General features: G+C 39.5%; 1 protein-coding gene across 1 annotated transcript in view; it reads right to left on the bottom strand.

The window, feature by feature from the left end:
- The window catches only part of ARHGAP6 (Rho GTPase activating protein 6), a 336,655-nt gene that overhangs the window by 17,706 nt on the left and 296,797 nt on the right, over window positions 1-22,152 (bottom strand). The window contains 5 exon segments of the mRNA XM_040582760.1: window positions 3,061-3,209; window positions 4,344-4,494; window positions 8,201-8,256; window positions 11,436-11,631; window positions 16,325-16,581. Of these exon segments, the coding sequence (XP_040438694.1) occupies window positions 3,061-3,209; window positions 4,344-4,494; window positions 8,201-8,256; window positions 11,436-11,631; window positions 16,325-16,581 (809 nt within the window).

The raw sequence follows: 22,152 nt of genomic DNA, 5'->3' as shown, positions 1-22,152 counted from the left end.
GATATATTTTCAAATGGATTGGAGAAACAGAAGGTGGAAGTGGTGCCTACTCTTAATTCCCTGGAAGCTTGTCAGTGGCATACTTCTGAACTTGGGGAAACCTCCCTCCTACTTCACCATCTCCACATATTACTGTCTCTTAGGACCAAATACTGAAAACTGTTAGCTTTCTCAACTAGCACTCATGATTTGAAACAGATACAGTAAGGGAAAACACACTTCTGCCTGTTTAAACAGTTCAGACAATTAAGGAGCATGCTCATTATTTTTATTTGTATTTTCCTGTCTTTTTGCTTGCTTCCTAGAACATGTCAAATGTTTACTTGTTGGGTGGATTTTTTTTGTTTTGGTTTGGTTTTTTAATTTTTCCTTACTTTTATAACTCTGTGATTAAAGAAGCAATAGTAACCTAATTTTGGAGAAAGTAGAAAGCTAGGAATACATACTAGACTAGAGAGAAATTACCTGAAAAAATGTCATATAGGCTATTAAATCAAAATTTTCATTATCATATTTGTGATTAGACTACTTTTTCCCCTTCTGTTCTTTTAACAGAGCAAAAAACAGGGGTCATGTGCTTCCCTTCTGTGTTTCCACTTGGTTGCTACTCTTGGAATGCAGAAGATGCCAGCAGTTTGCCTATATAAGACTGTAAGTGAATTTCAGCTGCTGACCCAGTATTTCTTGTAGGTGTTTGTTTTTTTTACAGAATAAAGAAATATCACGAGAGTTATTTTTCATTTGTTTCAGTTACATTTGAACTAATTAATTTTTAAAAAGGACTGGAAGAAGCACCAAAAAGAGGCAGTAAACATTGCATTTCAAGAAATGGGTGGTATCAAATTAAGTTTTTCAAAGTAGTAGTATAATTTTGGGTTTTAAGCTGGTTATTTACTGAATACTCCAGTCAAACTTACAACTGTGCACTGACTGTACCCGGTTTATTTTTTTTACAGAGCTGAACTAGACAGCATAGAGATGACAGTAAAAAGAGCTTTTCCTTTTATTGGTGGGACTGATGCGAAATCTTGGAAAGACATCAGCACTAAGTAGGCGCATGGGCAGTCATAATGAACACGTTGGCTCTTGGTTTTAGAGACTCATACCAGCATGACTATTAGTATGGCACACTCCTTTACTTGTGCACCGTGCACCTGGTTGTTTTTCAGGTGACCTGCTTTTTAAACACTGTCAGAGTACTAAGCCACTAAGGATGCACAGGCACATGGTGCCTCAAGTGTGCCAGGGGCAGCTCCTGGTTGGGCCTGGATCTGCATGTGCGGGCTGTTTGTACAAACAGTGAGTCTTAAGGGCAGCCTTGGGGCATCCCTTAAAAAAATGCTTTAAACATATCCACTGAAATTAAACGAATAAGTAATTTTAACAAAGTTAGTCATCCATCTTCATCTTTTGTGAGAGAAGAACTTTTGAAAACGTGAAGAGGGCCTGCGTGCCAAAGCTTGGCTGTTTTCCTTCCAGTGATAGCAAACAATCTGATAAAATACTTTCTCTTGCCCTGTATGCCTTTATTCATCTAATCATTCATTAATAGCTTAAATAATTGTGAGCAGAATACTGTATTATCTATAAAGGTATCCAATTGCACGTAATATTCCTGATACTCACAAAACTGCCAAGATAGCTTACATAAATTTGCTTGCCAAAATACCTGTAGCAGAGCTGATCTACTGTTAAGAATGAAAATGCCTTTAATTCAACTGTTGGACCAAACCAACTCTCTTAAGCAGCATCCTCTAGCCCTGCAACAAGATCCTCTTGGGTACACTCCAGAACCAACAGAGAACTCTTTGCAGGACCAGGGGGACCACAGCCTTAGCTGGCTTATACATGTTTTTAAGCACAGTAAAATTGTTAACAGGCTGCTCTTTTTAAATGTTTTCCATCATAGCGGTGTAGTTTGTTATCAACTCCTTGCTGAGGACAAAAATAACAGCATTTAAAGCGGATTTAAAAGTGCAATAGGCCTTGAAGTCACATACAGCACATCGGAAGTTAGGACTTAAGACAGAAATTTGGCAAAAGCCAGTCTCAAAGTGCCAATTTTTAAAACCAGCCAACTGCAAAAGGTGTCCAAATCTGACAGAAGTCAGCACGGTTTTCCATCTGGAAGACAAAATTCTCCAGGAGTTTCAGAAGAGTCTCAGAAGTAACCTCAGAAGTAGTCTCCACTGCAGTTCAGAGGACAGAGAAGTCCTTCCCACAGATAAACCAGTATGATTTCGTCAAGCAGTGACAGACTGTATCTACCTCTTTCAAGGCTGAGAGTTGCCACCTTTTGCAGAGCAGCCCACTAGTTCAAGCATTTTTCCTGGCAGAATGTGGCAAGCCTGGATTTTCAGATCTTCTGTAGTGTGAATGGCGCAGATGCACACGCATGAATGAATGCTCAGCACAGTTCAGCCACATGGCTATGGGTGTTCTTGTCTCTGTGGGGTGGGTGCCCTCCAACCTCTCCACTGAATTTGGTCCCAATGCTACAGTAAGGAGGCCAGAAGGAAAACAGGCAAAGATGGACCCTGACTCCAACTAGTGATTAAGTCTGTCAGTTGCAAGGACACAGTTGGAGTTCCCGTCTGTATTTTTTATTCTTCACTACCCAGTGCACACAAGGAAGTTAAGGTAACCCAGAAGTGTACTGCTATGTCCAAAGGTCATATAAGAAAGCAACAACAGAGAATGAAAAGAAAATGAAAAAGCACACTCTGGAATGCCTGAGACTTTCCTATGTGAGTATTTTTTCCATAGAATATAACAGGATAAAACAAGGGTGGGGATGGACAGCTAACATTAGATGTTCTTAATAAGGCAAATTACGCTGTGAATCTCCCAAAGGAAGTGATGGATGCTTTACTAATTAAGTCATATAAAAATTAAACTTCCACAGCCCTAAGAACTAAATGGCAAATGTGGAGGCAAGAATATAAAATGTCTCCCATCTTTCAGGGGTATGCCACCATCGTGTTTGATTCACAGCTTTAAAGATCTCTTTTCTGATCATTAATTAAGCAAAGCCAAAGGACACCAGTGACTAGAACTTACCTCCTGGCCATCTTTGTCTGTGGTGTCTTCTGCGTGGCCAGCCACTGTGGAGAGGAACTGCAGCAGCCGGTGCAGGGTATCGCAGTTACAGGGAGGTAGAAGATAAATGAGAAGCTGTAAGGTGCTTAGCTGTTCATCTGGCTCTAATACTAAGAGGGGAAAAAATACATTCTAAGAAAATTACTCCAACTAACCTAAAGGCAGAACAAATACACTGTTGCCAGCCCAAAGGAAGGCATAAGAATAGCTTTGTTTAAGGATCATTTTCCTTATAATGTCCAAAGAAAAAGAGAATACTCTAAGGAATTATCAAAGGTGTAACAAATACTGTTAGGGGATTTTTGCCTTAGTTGGTCAATTTTTTGTTCACAGGTTCATAGGATGTTTTCTCAGCCTATAAAAGAGCAAAATCCATGTTGCACACTCCATCATTGTCACTGGACACAAAAATTCTGCTTAATTTTCTACTTACTCCATGCACTTAGGTATAGTTGCTGGTATATACCAGGCACTGTGGGGAAGCGTTCCAGTCAGGTTTACACTCTAGTAGTTTTAAATGGGTTTTCTTACAATTTCACATCTTTCAGAGGTACTGGGAGACTGGAAAAGCAACTAGAGATATAAGGGACATTCTGCAACCACCATCACTTTAACCATCTGAAACGCAATGGTAGCTAGTGACAAATGCGGGACAGAGGCAGGATCTCAGAAATGGGGGCTTGAAAGAATCTGAAGAACACATATGAGGCAGCAGTTTAAGCTTTAAGGGTCCAACTTTACTTTGCCCAAAATCTGTGACTCAGGTCTTAGGCAACACATTTGGGAGTACTTAATACGATGGCTTTGAGGACCATGAACTACAACAAAATTTGAACCTTTGAAGCTAGGTTTGTGAAGCCAGAAAGGAATTTTGGTCAGTAAACAGCTCTAAAAATTAAAAGCATTAATGGTGCTAAGATACCAGGATTCAAATGGGACTCTGTCATCGGCTATTGCTGAACCAATGACAGGGTCAGAATTTAACAGGTACCCGAATCACCTATATACAAAGGCAGAAATAGGTATAATAAGTGAAATCTTTGTTGTTTTAGTTTTATGGGCTATAATTACACAATATGAAAACCAAGGAAAGACCTCAGCAAATTTATACTATACAAATATTTGGAGGAAATCAAGGGTAGAGTATTAAATGCAAAGAAAAAAAGAATATGGTTAGTAGAGAACAAAGAATTCAAACAGGTAAGCTTTTGAAAATCACTACATCAAGACGCTGTAGAGCTCACAGAGAGTGTTGATGAAAGGTGTATAAAGTTCTCTGGTGAGAAGCGGGTCAGGCATGTCACGCAGAAATTCCTTTAACAAAGCAGCAACATCATGAATGCTGTGCTCTTCATCTAATACAACATCTATGCCCCGGTCAAACTCTTCACGTAACTGAAAAAGATCATGACACAAAACCACAGTCATTTGTTGTCCCAGTTAGTACATCCCAACACAGAAAACCTCTTAAGATGTAGATTGACTCATTTTCACTTTCCAGCTCGGACATGACTGGTTCTTGGTAAGGTCAAAGCTGTAATTCATGTCTAATTGCTGGTTATTCCATGATATATAACTTAAGGTTTGTACCAGACTGTAATAAAATACAATTCTTTCTTTCCAGCTAATATATGGCACACTTTTATGAAAAAAATGTGCCCAAGTAAATATAATTTTTGCAGAAATGTAAGACTAATATCAAAGGTAGAAACCAGGGAGAATAAGGAGAACTGCAAGAAAGGCTTTCTTATACCATTTATTGCATTATTCCTACATTTTAGAACCAGAAGGACTAAAACTGCATTTCCAAAAATTTATGGTTTTGTACAAAAACATTAATAAATAAGATAATGTTAATATCCATCAAACTCACACTTCTCTTGTGATTTAAGACTGTATTTAAGCATAAGCAGTAAGCAGCCAGGTTCACTAAGACTTCACAGAGGCATTTATCCACACACATCTTGTTCTGCCTTCCTAATTTAGTTATATTCACCAAGTGATCATCAAGGAGTTAACAGACAGCAAGCTAACACCATTATGAGGTATTGCTATTCTTTTCCAACTCCAGTCCTCAGACAAATTCTGTATACTTCAGAGGCATCACACATCCCAAAGGCAGAAGAATCCCTCTCCCACATCCAACATGCATTATGAAAAGATAAAAGCCTGCCTTTCTGGAGAGATTTCCCAGCACCAAGAACAGAATACTTTCTTCAGACTGAGAGCTCCACCTTTTACTCTGTTCCTTTTGAAAACAGTCAACATGTTTTAAAACTCTTTCCTAGGAAAACTCTGCATCTTTGTTAATATTATGAGGTATCATGATCTCACATATATCTTCTCAGAGAGTAAGCATATCCAAATCTTACTAAACAAGAGGAAACTTGAGGTACACACTTTCTTTACCAAGATTATTACAGACATCTCAAAAAGAAGAAAGAAGGTAAGTCACAACCAAACTATGTGTCTGTGATAATATGTGGCAAACCTTGACCACAGACAAATCTATCTTGAGTGTGTATAGTGTGGAAGAATGCAGAAAATCCCATATTTTCAGCTGAAAACACACTTTCATAATGGGTGTGAAAGGTATTCTATAAAAACTACAGCCTCCTTTTTTATTTACTAAGACTACTTTTAACATTATTAATATCAGTTATTACTAATAATGAATAATTATGTTTATGAAGATCAGACATTGTTCTTCATGCTTCCCCCGCTGATTTGTGGTCAAAGATTTTCCAGTACCAACTTGGGGATTTCATTCCCAGCTGAATTCTGCTCTTCAGACTGGTGGCAAATGCAGAACATCCCTGTGGAGCCCCATAAATTACCTCTATTGAGAAGATTGCTCTGCAATTACTGCCCCAAAGCAGCTGAGGAAACAGATTAGCACTGCATCAGGAATTCAGACTTCCCAAATAGCTGTCTAAATCATAAATCGCTGTTACAGTCTTGAATATGGCACTTCTGATTTGATATCCTGTAAGGCCTCAGAGAAGTCCTAATTAGCACAGTACCAGATAATCATTGGTGAAAGATGGACACATTTCAGGTCCAGGTACCACAGCTGTTAAAAACTATTTCCAGGTTTAAACTTTAGGTCCCTCAGACTTCATTCACAGGGAACAGTTTCAGACTTGTGGAAAATATAGCTGGTGAACTACAGCACCCACTCCAGCTTAAGATGTGAGAGCTGAGGACATCTGTGCTGAGAGAGGGGATGCAAGAGCAGAGCTCCAGCCGTGTCACTCCTCAACCTCAGGGTCTAGCAGTTGGTTCACCTGCAGAGCTGCCACCAGGTCACCAGGCCTGGCACAGAGGGCTGCCCACCCTAAGCTCAGCAACAGTGCTCTGCTCAAGCATCTGTATAGTTCCTGGCACAAGCTGGTACCCGGCGTCCTGACGTACCAGACCTACCACCTTAAGTCAACGCTAGCTCAGGAATCTCTGTCCTACACCCCACTGTATATAGAGGCAGCAGTTTGTAATAGATGCACTTGTCCTAAATTTTCTCTTCCTGCTCACCAAACAAAAACCCTGCTGGCACATGCATTTACTTATGTATTTACTGCAACAAACTACAGTTGAAATAGGGTATTTTATAACTGCGGGAGGAAGGGAAACAAAGCTATGCCTACTTTCTACACCAGAAAAACTAATGAACAGCTGCAAAAGCACAAGAAAATCTGAGTACTGGGTTTGGCTTTCCATGGTTCAGAACATGAGTGGAATTTTAATTGAATCCAGACTTTCCCATGTGTTCATGTTGACAGCATTTATTATTGTAACTGCAAAGGCCAAGCTGATGCTTCTATGTTGTTTAATGAAATATATTAGTTCACCTAGTTCAGTAAATTAGTCCATGTAATAGAATACATAAATACCCAAATCTCTTGATTTCCTCAGCTTTTGAGAACACAGTAAAAGGAAGTGAAAGTCATTAATGTTTGAAGTGAGGCTTCATTTACAAGTAAATGATACAAGCCCTCTGCTTTTTCCCCAGAGGTGTGATGCAATTGTACTCACCCCTGAATGACAATGTATGTTTTGACATTGAAGCTTGTAATGCAAATGACAGGCAACTTACTTTTCAATACTTTAGTTCAGTGTCGATCTAACAACTGCCTCTGCAGAACATGAATGATTTTAGTTTTGTGTTATGCCAGCCACTCAGCAATAGAAACTGCTAGAGAATAAACTACAAATCAGTAGGCTACACGGTCCTACCAGCCAGAATCGAGTCAGTTTAGCCATCCAAGGTAACCTTCCAGAGTGCCAAATGTTATGCTGTGTAGTTTTTGCAACAAAGAACAATTACTTCTGGGATCAGATGCAGTCAAGCTTTCTTTTGCTTTCTTCTGTTTGATCTTTTTGGTCTTACACTTCCCGGCAGGGGTGTTTTCCTGTAACTTTTCATCCCCTCCCTAAGCAACATGCAACCATCAGCTGTTCTCTACTGCTCTAGCTCAACATGTATTCCCAACTTCTGGGAATAACAATGCAATATCTAGGGCTGAAGAAATACCCACTTCTGATTTTGTCTCTGGAACCTAACTGTACACCATGTTTACTTTTTCAACATTTGGCTGAGATGGGTCTGCTCTGACCTTCAAGTTTAACGGGTAAAAGAAAGGTGATATTTTGGAGCAACAATATGAGGGTCAAAGAGATTGTTCTGTACTTGCATATTTTCTCATACTGTGAATTTTCCAAAAAAGATTTACAGTTTGGGTTTACTTTGGGAGCTTCAGCTGTTTCTGAGATAAAACTAGCAGCCAAGGTTTTTTTTTCCCTACAGTGCAACCTTTGGAAAATTTCATCGCTGTAGCCTATTTGGATCTCCAACCCTGTGCTGCTTCTCCAGAGCAAAACATACAGAGACTGTTAAACTGCTGAGAACCTGACAAGAATTTCACCAGATGTAAAAGATGGCTGGAAATGGCCTGTTATGAGCCATGAAAAAAACAATAAAGTCACTGACCCAGAAAGCCTGAATTTCACCAGGTGACGGATGGGGAGGAAATCACTTAACAGAAAGGAATCAAGTTTGTTTGCATCATAGCTGATGAAGGAAAAGTGTATCCATATCACTCACCTGTCTTACTCTCTTTTTTGAGCTTCCAACTCTGAATATTCCTACTGTCTGGAGACCTGCAAGTATAGCACATCAGATAACTGTTTTGTTTCATTTCCTGCTGAAAATTACATTAAACCAAAGCAATTTGGGCTAAATGTGTACTTAAAAGAATAAAAAACTCACAGTGTATTTCTCTACAAGCTCGTACTTACCATGCTGAGGCAAAACTCAGTTGTCTTGGATTAAGAAGCCATCCACTGCAGTTTTTAAGAACCTCACATCACCTAACCTGCAAAATGGCATCTCAGTGACATTTCTTGTGATGCCATTTTGGTAGTGCCATGGCTACTCCATGAGGGACAGAGGTATGCAGAGAGGGAGGCACTGCTCAGCGTTTGGAGGTGACATTTTCAGGATTGACATCAAAGGAAACAGGCAATAAAATAACTAAATACTTGGGCACTAAGCTGTGTCTTTGGATACAGGAAGCAGCTGATGTCTGGGGTTACCTGCTGGCTCTGTAGTGCCTGTCAAGACAAAGCTGAGAGTTTCCTTCAAAGATGTAAGTAGAGCACTCCGGCAGATTATGTGGGGGAAGAACTCTACCTGGGAGTTGTGTGCAGTTTATAGGGTAGGAAGAGCTATTATACAGAGAGAAAGCTATAAAGAAGTACTATTGTACTTCAGGTGAAGTGCAGGAGGTGTGCATCTTGTGTCATTTAGACTTGAAGTGATTTGGAAATGGGTGTTGCCCGTTGTTCCATAAAGAAACAGCTCAAAGCTTCCTCGAGCCCTGTAGATACTATATACTACGATACAGAATATCAGACAAACAATAACGTAGTTGTTGAATGGGTGAACTTTGCTGAGTAACAGAAACTGAAAAATTTGAGTGTAAATACCACCTCAGAAGTGATGTGGTCTTTAGCAATGAGAATGTTGAATGGAAATCTCAGCGACTTAAACCAGCTGTGTACATAACATCATTTTACAGTTATACATTTTTTTTGCAAAAAAGATTAAATTATCTATTAGCTTTGACAAGTTTACGGTCTAACAAAAGTTACTCTGCAACACTCATTTTCTCTACTGACGTACAGGAGATATAACCTTGCAAAACAAATACATTTTAACAGCCATGAAGCTACATTTCCTTGCTAGAGATGCATAGCTTTGCAGCAGCTTCAAATTTTCATCAGAGAAATTCTGATAGGATGCTGCCTTTTAGTTTTTAGTCTTAACACAACACCTTGCTTCAAATATTCTCCTGTCTTTGGTTAACAGAAAATTACACTGATGTAAAAACATCTAGTAAACTCAGGAACATTGGCAGGGAATCATCTGAGATGGAGATACTCATATTGGCCAAAAACTGGAGACTGGTTACCAGCTCCCGCCCAAACATACAGGATTTGTTTTACACTGCGGGTCTGCAGAGAGTAAGCCTTAACAACTCTGGTACATGACCTCACGGAAAATGGAAGGTGAACAAGGCCAGGGTCTTTTATGGTTAAAAACAATCATTTTTTGTCACATAATGTTCAAAGTGATCATTTATAGTATTTGTGAAAAATCCCTAGATGATTTGCTGCTGAAACATTGGCCTAAAGGACTTATGCATACAGGCAAGTATTTTCAGTATCAGAAGCTTGGTCCATCACATAGTCTGGAATGATGTTGCTACAGGACCGTTGCTAGAAGAGAAAGTCATCTACTATTCCTAAAGCCATTGAGCAGACAGAAGTGTCTATCTTCTGCAATCTTTAAATTTCTTGTCAACCAATCCCAATGACTGTTTTGTGTATGGTGGATGAAACTGAAAAATGAAGAACATCAATTATTTGCCCCAAATTATCTCAGATTATTGTGTCATGGGGTACTACAGCGCACTCTTAGAAAATGCACAAAAAATATCATTTTTTTTAAAAGGAAACTTTACTGTGAAGCAAATATTTTAGTAAAGAATGTTGTATAGAAAAGAAGTTTTGTTATAACAGTGGGTTAAGTGGATTAAAAAATTTATCAGAGATGATCAAGTGACATAAAATCACAGCATTCAAAGGATATTAGCTGGATGGCTTTTTTGGCTGACTCAGACACTTTTATGTTACCTAAACTCAGCTACCCTTGCTTAAAGGGACAGAAGTCATTCATCTCAAACTTAATCGTCCCCGCACTTATTTGTCAGCCATGGTATCTAATATCTGTAAAAGGCTAACAATGACTCTCTTCCACAGCTTGTCTTTATATATGTGTAAACAACATGGTTTTCAATTATGTGTTGTAAAAGCGTAGCATTGTTGTTTAAATAGCAGTCCCTCATCTGCAAAAGCCTTTCATTCAGAGTCAGTAAATGATTTTTCTTCTGGTCAAATTACATATAAAATGCATCATTGGGTGTTGCAGTCACCATTACTTAATGGTTTGTTTATTATCAGGCCAAGTGATAACTCTGTCTTGCTGTGGCCAAGTTATTTCAATTCTCATTAAAAAGCTTTGTAAGACTAACCTACATTGGGAGAGATGTTGAACAGATACCTTGATTAACTATTGTTTCTGTATTACAGAAAGCTGGTAGGAGGCTTGTGTCTGGACGATCGTGAAGACATGAGGGGAACATTGGCAGGAGCTTATAATTCCCTTTGGACAGAGCAGGCTTGAGCCTAAGGCTGGTCAGAAGGACTCAAGCCAGGGACAAACTGAGTAGCCAGCCTCCAAGCCTTGTAATGAACAGGAAAAAGCTTCTTGGAGCTTAATATAATTTCACACAGGATTTTTTTTCTTTCTCTGAGCCTCTACCTTGAAACGCTGTTTCTAGTTGAATCTTGCACTGCAGTATAAACAGGTAAGTTAGCTCTTATACCTTAAGATTCGCTGGTGGCAAAGAATGACTCCAGCCTGACTGGCACACTTCAGAATTTAATTCTCGAGGTATGAGTAGACCTGTGCCAAGAGCTGTTCCTGCAAAGCTGAGCACTCCAGTATGAGATGAACCATCTCCAAGAAATGTCCCTTCCTCCACGCTGCATGGGCCAGTTTGCAACCTTGCAGAACAGATCCTTACTTTGGGAAGATATATATGTAATTATTTGTGAGACAGTATCTTCAGCAAGAGGCAAAATAGGAGGAAAAGTGTCTGACTTTCAAAGATGTCCTTGCAATTGGAAGTATATGCTTGCTTCTCAAAATACACATTTATTTATATTATAGTAAAAATATATCTGCCACTCCTGGGAAAATGAAATATTCTTACCATGCTTTTCCAAGTGCTGGCAGCAACTATCGACAAGCCGGGGAACCTGCCTGTAAATAGGGTTCAGGCTTAGTTTCTTATCTCTTGCCTTTTCTTTCTTGCTCTGGGCTTCTGCTGGCAAAGAGAGCTGGAGAGCCTCCAACAATCGTGACTGATTGTCATCAAGATCTGTGATAGAGTCCACAGACATTGCGCCCTGTAAAATACACACACATGAACAATCAGTATGGCTGGAGAAACTGAAACACTGCAGGACCTTATCTAACAAGACTTTTGCCTACCTTTATTTTAAACAAACTAATAGAAAAATGCAATCTGCTACACAGTTTTTATGAATTAATGAAGTTATAACACCAGTGTAATGGATGGGAAAATCACAATGGCACCAATGCTATTATTACCATGCTACAAGGAATACAAATTAGATACTGAAAAACCTAAACGCTTTCCGCTCACTCAGCACACACTTTTATTGTTCTAGGCCTGCACATGCTGCAGGACAAGGATGAATCATGGTCTTTCTGTGCACCTCAGCAATATACTAGTTATGTGTACAGGGATACATACACATTTTAACCCTGATTCCCTACTTCTTCTGTAGCTTAGGACACTGCATCAGTGAAATGATGCAAATAGGTTCTCAGCCATACACCACATACAGTTCACTAACAATATGAATACATACAACTACATTATCGCAGAACTCACAGAACAAAGACACAGCAGAGGGATAATATTTTTTAGATAATTCTACTTTATGTATCTTAATATTTAAAAATAATTAAAATTCCAATGAATGTTTGAAAACTATGTTTGGGTTACAGCAAGGCACAGAAGCTCAAGCAGCCTACAAAAGTTAAAGCAGTAAAAGCAGTAGGAGGTTTATGGCATGCTTCAATGTTCACACTTGAAAAATAAGATATTTTTTTTTTCAAACCACAAGACTACCATCACTTCAAAATGACCATTTCCCTCAATTGTTATTTAAATTTACCAAGCAAAAACATTTTAGGGGGCATCTAGGCTTACAAGTAATAATAACATCAAAAGAAAAACACTGGGTTAAATTTTCTTGCCAAAATGAAGGATACATTTTACCATAACATAAAATGTACTGCACAGGGATCCAGCATGTCATCCTAAGAAATACTGAAGAAAATGTAAATTCTCATTCAAAACTTTGCTGACAACTCTAATTTCTTAAAAGCACAATGTTCTGCTGACGGGCACTTCATAGACTGCTGGTGAGATCTCTATGTCTACTAAATGAGAACTGTACAACTGTGAAGGAATTTCAAGCTCTAGAAGTATTTTCTTCATCAGCCTAGACAAATGAACTTCACAAATGTTTCCAATTCATACACAACTCATACAAAGTCCACTGAGATTTCAACTGAATTTAAAAATTTTTAGTTTACAATAAAAGCATCTAACTTATCAGGTATGGTTCTGTTTCTTGTAAGTCATGGAAGACATAAATAAAGCATACTGAAGTTTTTAAAATTTTTTTGGATCCACATCTCTAAAAAATTACTTGACCCTTTAGAATGCAACTTTGACCTTGATTTCTGGTGTCTCTCAGAAGTACATTTGCTTGATTCTCTTTACCATTTCCTGACAAAAGGAAACAAAAACCCCCACCCAAACCAAATAAGAATCTCTGGCTATGATCCATGTGTGTCAAATTCCAACTGAACAATTTTTTTTCTATTTTGTTTTTAGACTTTGGAGTTTCAGACATCAAAATTAGCTGACCGACACTGGAAATCCTAACACCATCCTCACCGCTCAGCAACTACGCAGTTTCTGTATGACAGGTGCCCTCCTTTAGACCCTGCCTTTACTGGTCCTTCCCTGGCTGCAAAGCATCCTCTCCTCATGAATCATTATTATCACAAAGTCACTTAAGTCGGATTCAGATCCCTAAAATAGATGTAAATACAGTGAGTTCATCATTATCCTTGGGCATTGTATCAAAGTTGTGGATTAACTGGTGCACTGAGCTGGCTTTAGGAAGAGTGACCTTGAGTTCTGTGGATAAAGTACAGAACTGCTTGTCAATATACCAAGGCCAGCTCTGGTTTTAAATTTTTACGTGCAGAGGAAAACCCTACCAACATACTCCATGGATCCAGCTCAAGCTCAGCCAGACCCGTATGATGGTTGAGGAACAATGCAGATCATGCACATTGCTGCCCTCTACTCCAGGACTATTAACACAGACACAGTGCTACTTGGACTACAACATCCAGAAAGAGAAGAAAAATCAAGTTCCATCCACTAGGTGTTACCTTTACACATAACTGATACCAGTCTCTGCTCCACCATAACAAGCTCAAAATCTAAATTAACTGGGCAAGTCTTAAAATAAGTACACAGAAACATGAAGGAATGTGGAGATTAAAGAGGAGATGAAAAAAGCAAAAAGAAAACCAATACCAGAGGACAGTGTGGAAAAAAGGTCAGGTGCAGCTTTTCTTCACTTTCTAAGGCTCATAGAAGACTTTTTCTCTTTTGAAAAGATGAGCAATATTACAGAGTATGTATGGGGTCAAATACTATCCATGGCAGATCCATTTTCACTCCATACTTTATGCTATTTGAGCAATAAAGCAGTATGACTGAGCTTCTGATACTGGAATAAATTCTGGCTGCACATTTTGTATTTTTATATATGTGTATATATATAATAATACATTAACAAGGAGCCAGATTATTCTCTATAATAAGCGTACAGAAAGTGCCTTGCTGGATGACCAGGGTCTCAACTTCCAACTGCTTGTCAAAAAATCCTACACAGAAAATACAGCAACAGTGATTACTATCTAGCTCTTGGAGAAGAAACAACCACAGCACTCCTACCATGAGCTCTGCAGCCAGCATTATCTTATATCCCTTACTGATAGCCTCAGCTGAGTGTTAGAAGACTCAGTGGAATACAGAAAAGCAAGCGACAGAGCTGCAAGTAACGTGAATGGTACGGTGGTAAACAATCCCTCTAATTTAAGTTTAAGAGGACTGCACTCTAGGTGTCCGTGCAGCATTTGTGTGAGAACTGGTTGTATCAGTTGCATGTACTAATGAATCGCTTTTATTTTTTTTAAGCATTTGCCTTGATATAATCAAAAATAATCAGTACAACACTGCCCACAAGACAAAAGATAAGTGCAAGGCTTCCTTAGCATCCCCTAAAAAAACCTCAAGGCAATAGAGGAAGTACACTGATAAGCCTAAGTATAAAGGCCAAAGACAGACGAGATATGGAACATGAGCTGCTATTAAATAATTGACAATTCATTAAGTACATTACTGAATAACAGGTTAATTTCCAAGAGGAAATGCCAGCTCCCTCCACATCACACTGCCCACCTTAGTTTACTCTTAGTTCTCTGCAGGTGAAGCATGCACTGCTGCATGAGTGGCTATGGACTAAAGCCTCAGTTTCAACACCCTGAAAGCTGCAACCCTCGCATTAACAAAAACCCAAACCAAACAAGCAAAACACCCACAGGCTTCACACATGCATTATCCTTCCCTCATATGAAAACAGGTTCTGAAGCCAATGGGTGTATATGGTGAATTTCTATTTTTGTCACTGCCTATGCAAATTCTGGAAGAAGTCAGTGGGTTTCCCTTCACACTTACATTCAAGCCTACTTTGCACTTTTGTGTGAACGCAACTGCCTGTTTGCATGGTCTGGACAGGCCAATAGATGTGGATTACGCGTACATAAGAATGCAAACATATTCAAAGTATCATGCCCTCAGCTATTTGTAGACACTTCAAGCTTCAGCTGACAGCTAGAGGGAAAGAAGGCAGGTCATGGGACTCTTCAGTCTTCTCTTAATTTGCAATTTATTCCAGTTCTACCCTTCTTAACACCCTGGCTTGAAGAGCCCTACATAGCATTTCTCTGAAGCAGGTTTTATCCTAGGAATGAAAGAAGGTGACGATCCTAAGAAACTATTTTATGTCCTAGCATCTGTTCTTCTACCCCAAATTCTTTCTCAGATCACTTAACAGGGGTTTTTATTGGAAGTATTTTATTATACATTTTTTCTCCCTCCGCTGCAAGCGAAATTAAAAAGCAGTAATTCTAGAACCTCTATCCCATGTAACAACAACAACAAAAAAAAACAACAAAAAATCTAATACTGTTACTAGTTGCAGTACTGGAAAACCAGATAGCTCAGAGCATAAAATCTATTTACAAAGAATAGAACCATGCAAAGAAATGGTCTACCAGGTACCTATTTTACACGCAGGATTAACTTGCAGCTCAAACCACTGCACTGGGTTCTGCTGCCAAAGGTCTTTTCATAGCCTGTGTGTAGAAATGTCTTTCAAAAAGCCTCGTAAAAATTTACTCTTACTTACCACCAAGAACATGATCAGAATTAGACCGTGGGGATTTTTATTAATATTAGGATAAGGAATAATAGTTATGATTTATTTCTAAATTTGTGGAGCTACATTAACAGAAGCATACATATATATATATCAATCACACAGGTTTAGTCTTCCCCAGCCGAAAAAAAAATAGGTTGAAGGTGGATGGAATTTGTTAAATCTAAAAGAACTAGACAGAAGGAGGTAGCCAAAGGGAGTGAACAGGAAGATTTCTAAATAATCTCTCTGCCACTTTGCAATCTGGAACAGACTTGAACATTCCATGTGATCTTTTCCCACCAGCATCAGAGAAAGATTTCCACTACAGTTAGAATCTTCTGGGACTCATCAGGCTGGCTTCCACCTGAACAAAACCGTTACTGTTTGAACATGACAGAAGAAATACTCCACAATCCACAGATAGATCAGGGTTTTTATCTGCTCCAGCTAGACCCTCCAGACCTACGGGCACGCACCACATTGTGATGGGTCTACTTACACGCCTCCTTGCTCGTGGCGCTGGCTCAGGTGTGTTCGGAGAAGTGGATTCGTTCGGCGTTTCTGAGGTTGAGCTAAGAGATGAGTTACTGCTTGAAAGTTCTTTGTTCTGCCTTTTAGTTCCGAACGGCAAGAGGAAGGCTACAAAATCTGAAACATCTTTTTGCTCTTCTCTCTGAGAATCTTGCTTGAGCTTGTAGGCCCGGTCATTAGCAATCACTTGGGACAAGGGCATTCCAAAAGCCTGGGGAATAAATTCTGCCACGACAACAACAAAAAATAACATTTACTGAAGGTCTGGTATTTATTTAGTACAGAAAGAATTAAGTTTTAAGCTGTTAAAAAGAAAACCAATCTGAAGTCCCTTTAAATACATAATAATTCCAGTGAGGTACTAGACTGCATAACAATAACAACAACAACAATAATAATAACAACAACAACAGCAGCAGCAGCATTTAAACAATAAAATAATAGTGGACATGTGCCAGGTAATAGCAGCCCCATAGTATCTGAAGACTGTTTCCAGTTGGATCATGCAAGGTACACCACACAGAACCTTGGAAAATCACTTGGGAGAAGACCTAATTAAGATCTTAACTTCCACTGAAAGCAACTGGAAGTCAGACACCTTTGGCTACATCCAGATGGCAAAGGGCCATCCAAGGCTCTGGTAACCTCACACTGAGACTGGGGAGCCAAACTGGCCTGTGCCACAGCTCGTTCGTGCCTCAGACCCCTTCACCAGGTTTCTTTCTCGCAAGTGCTGCAGGGCACCCGAGTCAAGGGGCAGATGCACATGCATGGTCTCGTTACAGGTCAGGAGGGTAAGTATGCACCTACCTGTACAGGGAGCTTGTAAGTGTATCCACTATTCAGACTAAGCCTTCAAGCAGATGGTTTTAAATATATACAAGAACTATACTGCTTTAACATACTGTAAGATTAAACCAGTTTAATAGTGGTGTATCAGTACAAAGGGTCTTTGTAACAGCACAAAGATATACAGGGACATGTAGAAATACAGAAAAATAGAGGTTTCTCTTAAATAATAAAAAGAGCATAATCCCATATCAATATAACTGTAATGTACAAAACCAGCATATACTTCAGATCTCAAAGTAAAATGCTCAAATATTTTACAAAACAATAAAAATGCTCTGCAGGGAATCAGCTAAAACAACTAACATTGAAATTCTCATCATTAAGTTTCACATCTAGACCTATCTGAGATTAGTAGAATGAAAACCACTGGACCAGACTGCTAACTAGAATTCTTTTGTACCCAAATGGAATGAAAAAATAGCTATTGACTTTGTTCATCCTGGTGAAAATGGATGCAACTTCTGCTAGGTTCCAGCTTCAGACCTGCTTGTATCAGGAATAAGCAAAGCACCAGAGATTAAAAGCAATGTTGCTTTTTTTTTTTTTTTAAGTATGAAAAAAGGAAAAACAGCAAAGGCAAACAATAAAATCCTTGTATACTACTTTGCTACAACCGACTAAATGATTAAAGTCCAAAGTTCCTCCCGGGACTTAAAGTCTGACTATGTCTTTGATGACACTTCCAAATTTTATCTAGGCTTGCATTATCATTAAGATTAAATTAAGGCAACACAGAGCATATTTTATGAATCTTGAATGAGGACACCACTAGCCCATCATACTAAAGAGATAAAGGCCTGTTGTTCTGATTTGGTGAGAAATATTACTGCTCTTTAGAAGTATAAAATGTTAAGACATGAACTAACTTTGGTGGCCAGGCAAAACTAAACCAGGAAGCAGAGCCTCACAACATATCAAGAAAGTCTAGAGATGACCTGTGAGTACAATGACATCTAAACCCACCCGCATTAAATTTAGGACAAGAAAGAACATCATCACATGAGTATCGAGCAACGCAAGGATTGCCTGTTCCAGGAGTCCAGAGTTAGATCGATCCCTCCTGTACCCAGCAGAGTGTGCTTATAAAATGATGAGAGTATTAGTATTGAAATTTTTTACTATTCTGAATTATCGTCTCAATGAATATTTAAGACCACAGACTTGAAACACACATATGCAACATGTCTCCACTTCTGGCTGTCTAACCGGGTACTTTGCTGTACTCCAGCACTCCTATTCACCTGTCCTTCCACAACATTTCCTGAGAACAGCCACTAACACAAATCCTGAACATAAAATATTTCTCTGGTGTTGATTTACACCCATTCACGCTTCAAATTGGTATATGACAGCAGTACGTAGCTCAGTGATGCCCAACAACATGCTGATGCCATTGATCCTACAGCACACTAGGATCAACTGGGACAAGATCAGCAGGAGATAAGATCTCATCACTGCTTCATTAAAGTAATTTCATTAAAATGACCTTCTCCCTGACTGTGTTATGTAAAAGCTGGTATTCTGAGGTAGGTGTTGCTCCTGCTTGAAAATTCCAAGGTGTGGTTTGCCAAGCTTTTAATTGCTTCTGTTCAGCATGCCTGTAGAGCAGGGTAAGGACACCAAGCCTCTTCTCTAGGCTGCTTTGCTGTACGCCTCCTTCTCAGAGGACATGAACTACTTCCCCGATTTCTCAATGTCTGGCAGACATGGAGAGCTGGATGAAAAACAACTGGCTGATTTTCAGATTAAATACAGATGGAAGTGATGCTGGCTGGCAGTAGTAATTACTTTAAAGAATTGGCAAAACCAGTAACTTTTTGCTCGTTTGTTGAAATTAAAAGAATTGGTTGCATCTTCCGCATACTGGCTACAGTCTCAAGTTGCCAATACTCAGTTGAGTACACAACTCAAGCTGTGTGTGTGTGTATGCATGCACACCATGGGTGGTGGTGGTGAGTGTGTTCTGCCCACCACTCTTCAGAAGTATTCAATCCCAACAATCTCCCCGTTGGACAGGTAATGTCATGCCCATTACAGTGAATGCCAGCCCTTTCAACATTTCAGATTCATTAAAAAAAAAAAAGAAAAAAAAGAAAGGTTGTAGTCATGCAAAGTATTTAGCAATCCATTGATGGGGAAGAAAGGGCACTGACTCAGATGTAAGATGTGTAGGTTTGAGGCTCTGGTCTCACGATCAAAGTAAAAGTACCAACTTCCTATTTACTGCTGTAGGCTGGGGATCATCGCTGTCGGAGATGTATATATTTGTATGAAAAAATGTTCCTTAGAGCAGGGGCTCAAACTTTGGTCTGTATATATATACCATATATAAAATATATATTCTAAGTGAGTGCCAAAGCTACTAAGTTAGTTTCTCTCTGTAAATTCAACAAAGATTTGATCACCTAGTCAATTAGGAGAGTGGGCAACTTAGAAATTTTGCAGAAAGCACCATGTAAAAATGTGAAACAACATGGCAGACTCGTCAATCAGCTTGGAAACACAGACTCATATACCTAGCCAGGCAGCACATAAGGACTTGACTTTTGAGCCATTCTGTTTTTTTAGTGTTTACTGGCGAATGAGACAATTTGCTATTCTGCAGAAATGCGTAACTTCTCTTACCAGAAAGTCTATCTTGCAGCTGAGGTAAGTTCCTTAAAATTTTGATCAAAAGTGGTATGTTCCTAAGAAATCTTTCTGTGCTGGCAAATCAGCATTTTCTAATAAAAAGCAGCATGTCACAGAAAAACTCCCAGCCAGAACAAATAAGAGTTTTAGTGATCAGAAATTCTTTTATCTGCTAATCAAATGATGATATCCTGGATGGTGACCCATACAGTTAGCTTACTTGACCTCATGTCACCCTGTCCACGTATAGTTTCAAAGACTTCTCTGAAGTTTCAGCTGGTGAAAATTGTGGTTTCCATCCCACAAACCATAACAGTCTATTAAGAACCAGTGAGGTCTGTATTCTAGACCCTAATGAGGCCTTTGATGCTAATAAAGTGAAGAGCATACAAGACACCAACTTACTCCCTTCTCCAGCTAGTCAGAGCTCATTGACCTTCAAGGACTGATACAAGGTCTTCTCAATTACTCAGACTTGTTCTGTGCATAGGTCTTGAGAAATACCTCTAAATTTACCCTGCATAGCTGGGAAGTAAACGTGGAAGACCTTTTCAGGAGTTCTGAGCTATGGAAAAATCAAACATCTACTGCTGGATCTGCGAATGCCACAGAGCTGTCAGGAAAGCTATCTCCCAGGAACTCCAGCATACAGAGTGGCTCTGCCAAGGCCCCTCAGATGAACCTGCCTAGTATTTATATTGAAACACAAGCAGAAAGGATGATTCTCTCAGTTGCTCAACAAATCACTTAACAAGTGATTATTATTTCTGAGCAGGTAGGGATTACTGGAACCAAGGCAATACGGAGCTGGTTTATTGACAAAATCTTCTAGGAGAAATCCTTTCTGGGAAGCATCTCTCTCAGGAATGCCTGTGTGTACTTTCCAAGTAGGCATGCTTACGCTGACCCCCATATCACTGGCAGGAGACAGACAAAAGGCTCCGCTTCTGCTGCCATCAACATTAGTGGTGAATCGGTAAGAGAACAGTCCTGAGTCGCCAGCATGCAGAGCATCCTGAGAATTTCTTATTCCAAGCAGCACTGATATTTTACTGCTCCTCCAGCCCAAGTACTGTTTGTCAGCAGCTAAAGCAAGAGTTTGGAGATATATGTACACTGCATGATTGAGAGTCAATATGGCCATTAATAACAAGGAGGCTGGTTAGAGAAAAGCAAAGACACTCAATGATGGAAGCTGAAAATATTGCTTAAATATCTGGGCAGAGTGCAGCTCTCCTGTTTCATCAGTTTATATCCAGCAAGCTTTGCTATATCCTGCTCTGGTGAGTCATCCAGAGATGTAAAAACAATTTTAAAACCACTTGTTTTAGAATTTTCCCCATTTTAACGAGATGATGGCAGATGTAAAAAAAGGACAAAATAAAAACATGAATCTCATTTTAAATGCATTTAATTCTACGTTAGTGTGTCTTTGTTGGCCTTCAGAAGTACAAGAGTTTGCTGAAATTCTCAACAGATAGATTGATCGACCGATCCATCTAAATAAAAAGTGATGTTAGGAGACTAAAAACTCCACAGATTGGACCGAGTTCTAAAATGAGTCATTAAATCTCCAAATAGTCTTAGAAGAAATGAGTATTATATACTTTTGGTTATGTCTTTTAAGTGCAGATACTCAGTGGGGTGAGGTGAAGGAGAACAGTCTTGGGCGCAAATTGGAGAGAGGTGGTACCTCCCCAGAGAGAGCAACTCCAGAATTCTACATTCTAGGGTGGGTCAGTACAAGTCAGTGCTGAAGGAGAGGGCTTGTCAGGCAAGACCAAGGATGCAAAAGTCCTCCCTGTTCCTTCTCAGGAACTGCCAACACCTGAAGACACAACACTGGCCGCATGCACTACAAGCTGCACAAGGCTCATATTTCATGCACCCTGAAGCAAAATCTCCATCACGCATGGCTTCCTGCACCAGGGGCACTATTACACGGTGCTGTGTGATCATCAGGATTAACCTTCAGGAACCTGTCTATTAACACACAAAAAAAAGGCTTTTCAGGTGGCACATACTCCATGCAAAAGCTAACAACACAGCTACTTCAGCTGTTATTTGTCCTGGTATGTGGGGTCTCCCAGGATGGGATATAGGAAACTCAAAATGTCTGGAATTAACTACGTACTCTTCAAACTGCAACTGTGCTTACAAAAGTGATGGTGAAGGGACAGAAATGCTGTTTGCGTTAAGGCAGCCACAACTCGTCTATAAAATGTTCTGGAAATCAGCTTTCCTGCTTCCCCTCTGATGTCCTGCAGCCTGGTCTTGCTGTTTCCCTCTCATCACAGTGCAGCTGGACTAGTT

Source organism: Falco naumanni, chromosome 2 (assembly GCF_017639655.2).
Source record: "Falco naumanni isolate bFalNau1 chromosome 2, bFalNau1.pat, whole genome shotgun sequence".
Taxonomy (NCBI): Eukaryota; Metazoa; Chordata; class Aves; order Falconiformes; family Falconidae; genus Falco; species Falco naumanni.
Note: the sequence above shows the minus strand (reverse complement) of the source record. Positions and strands in the feature narration are given on the sequence as shown.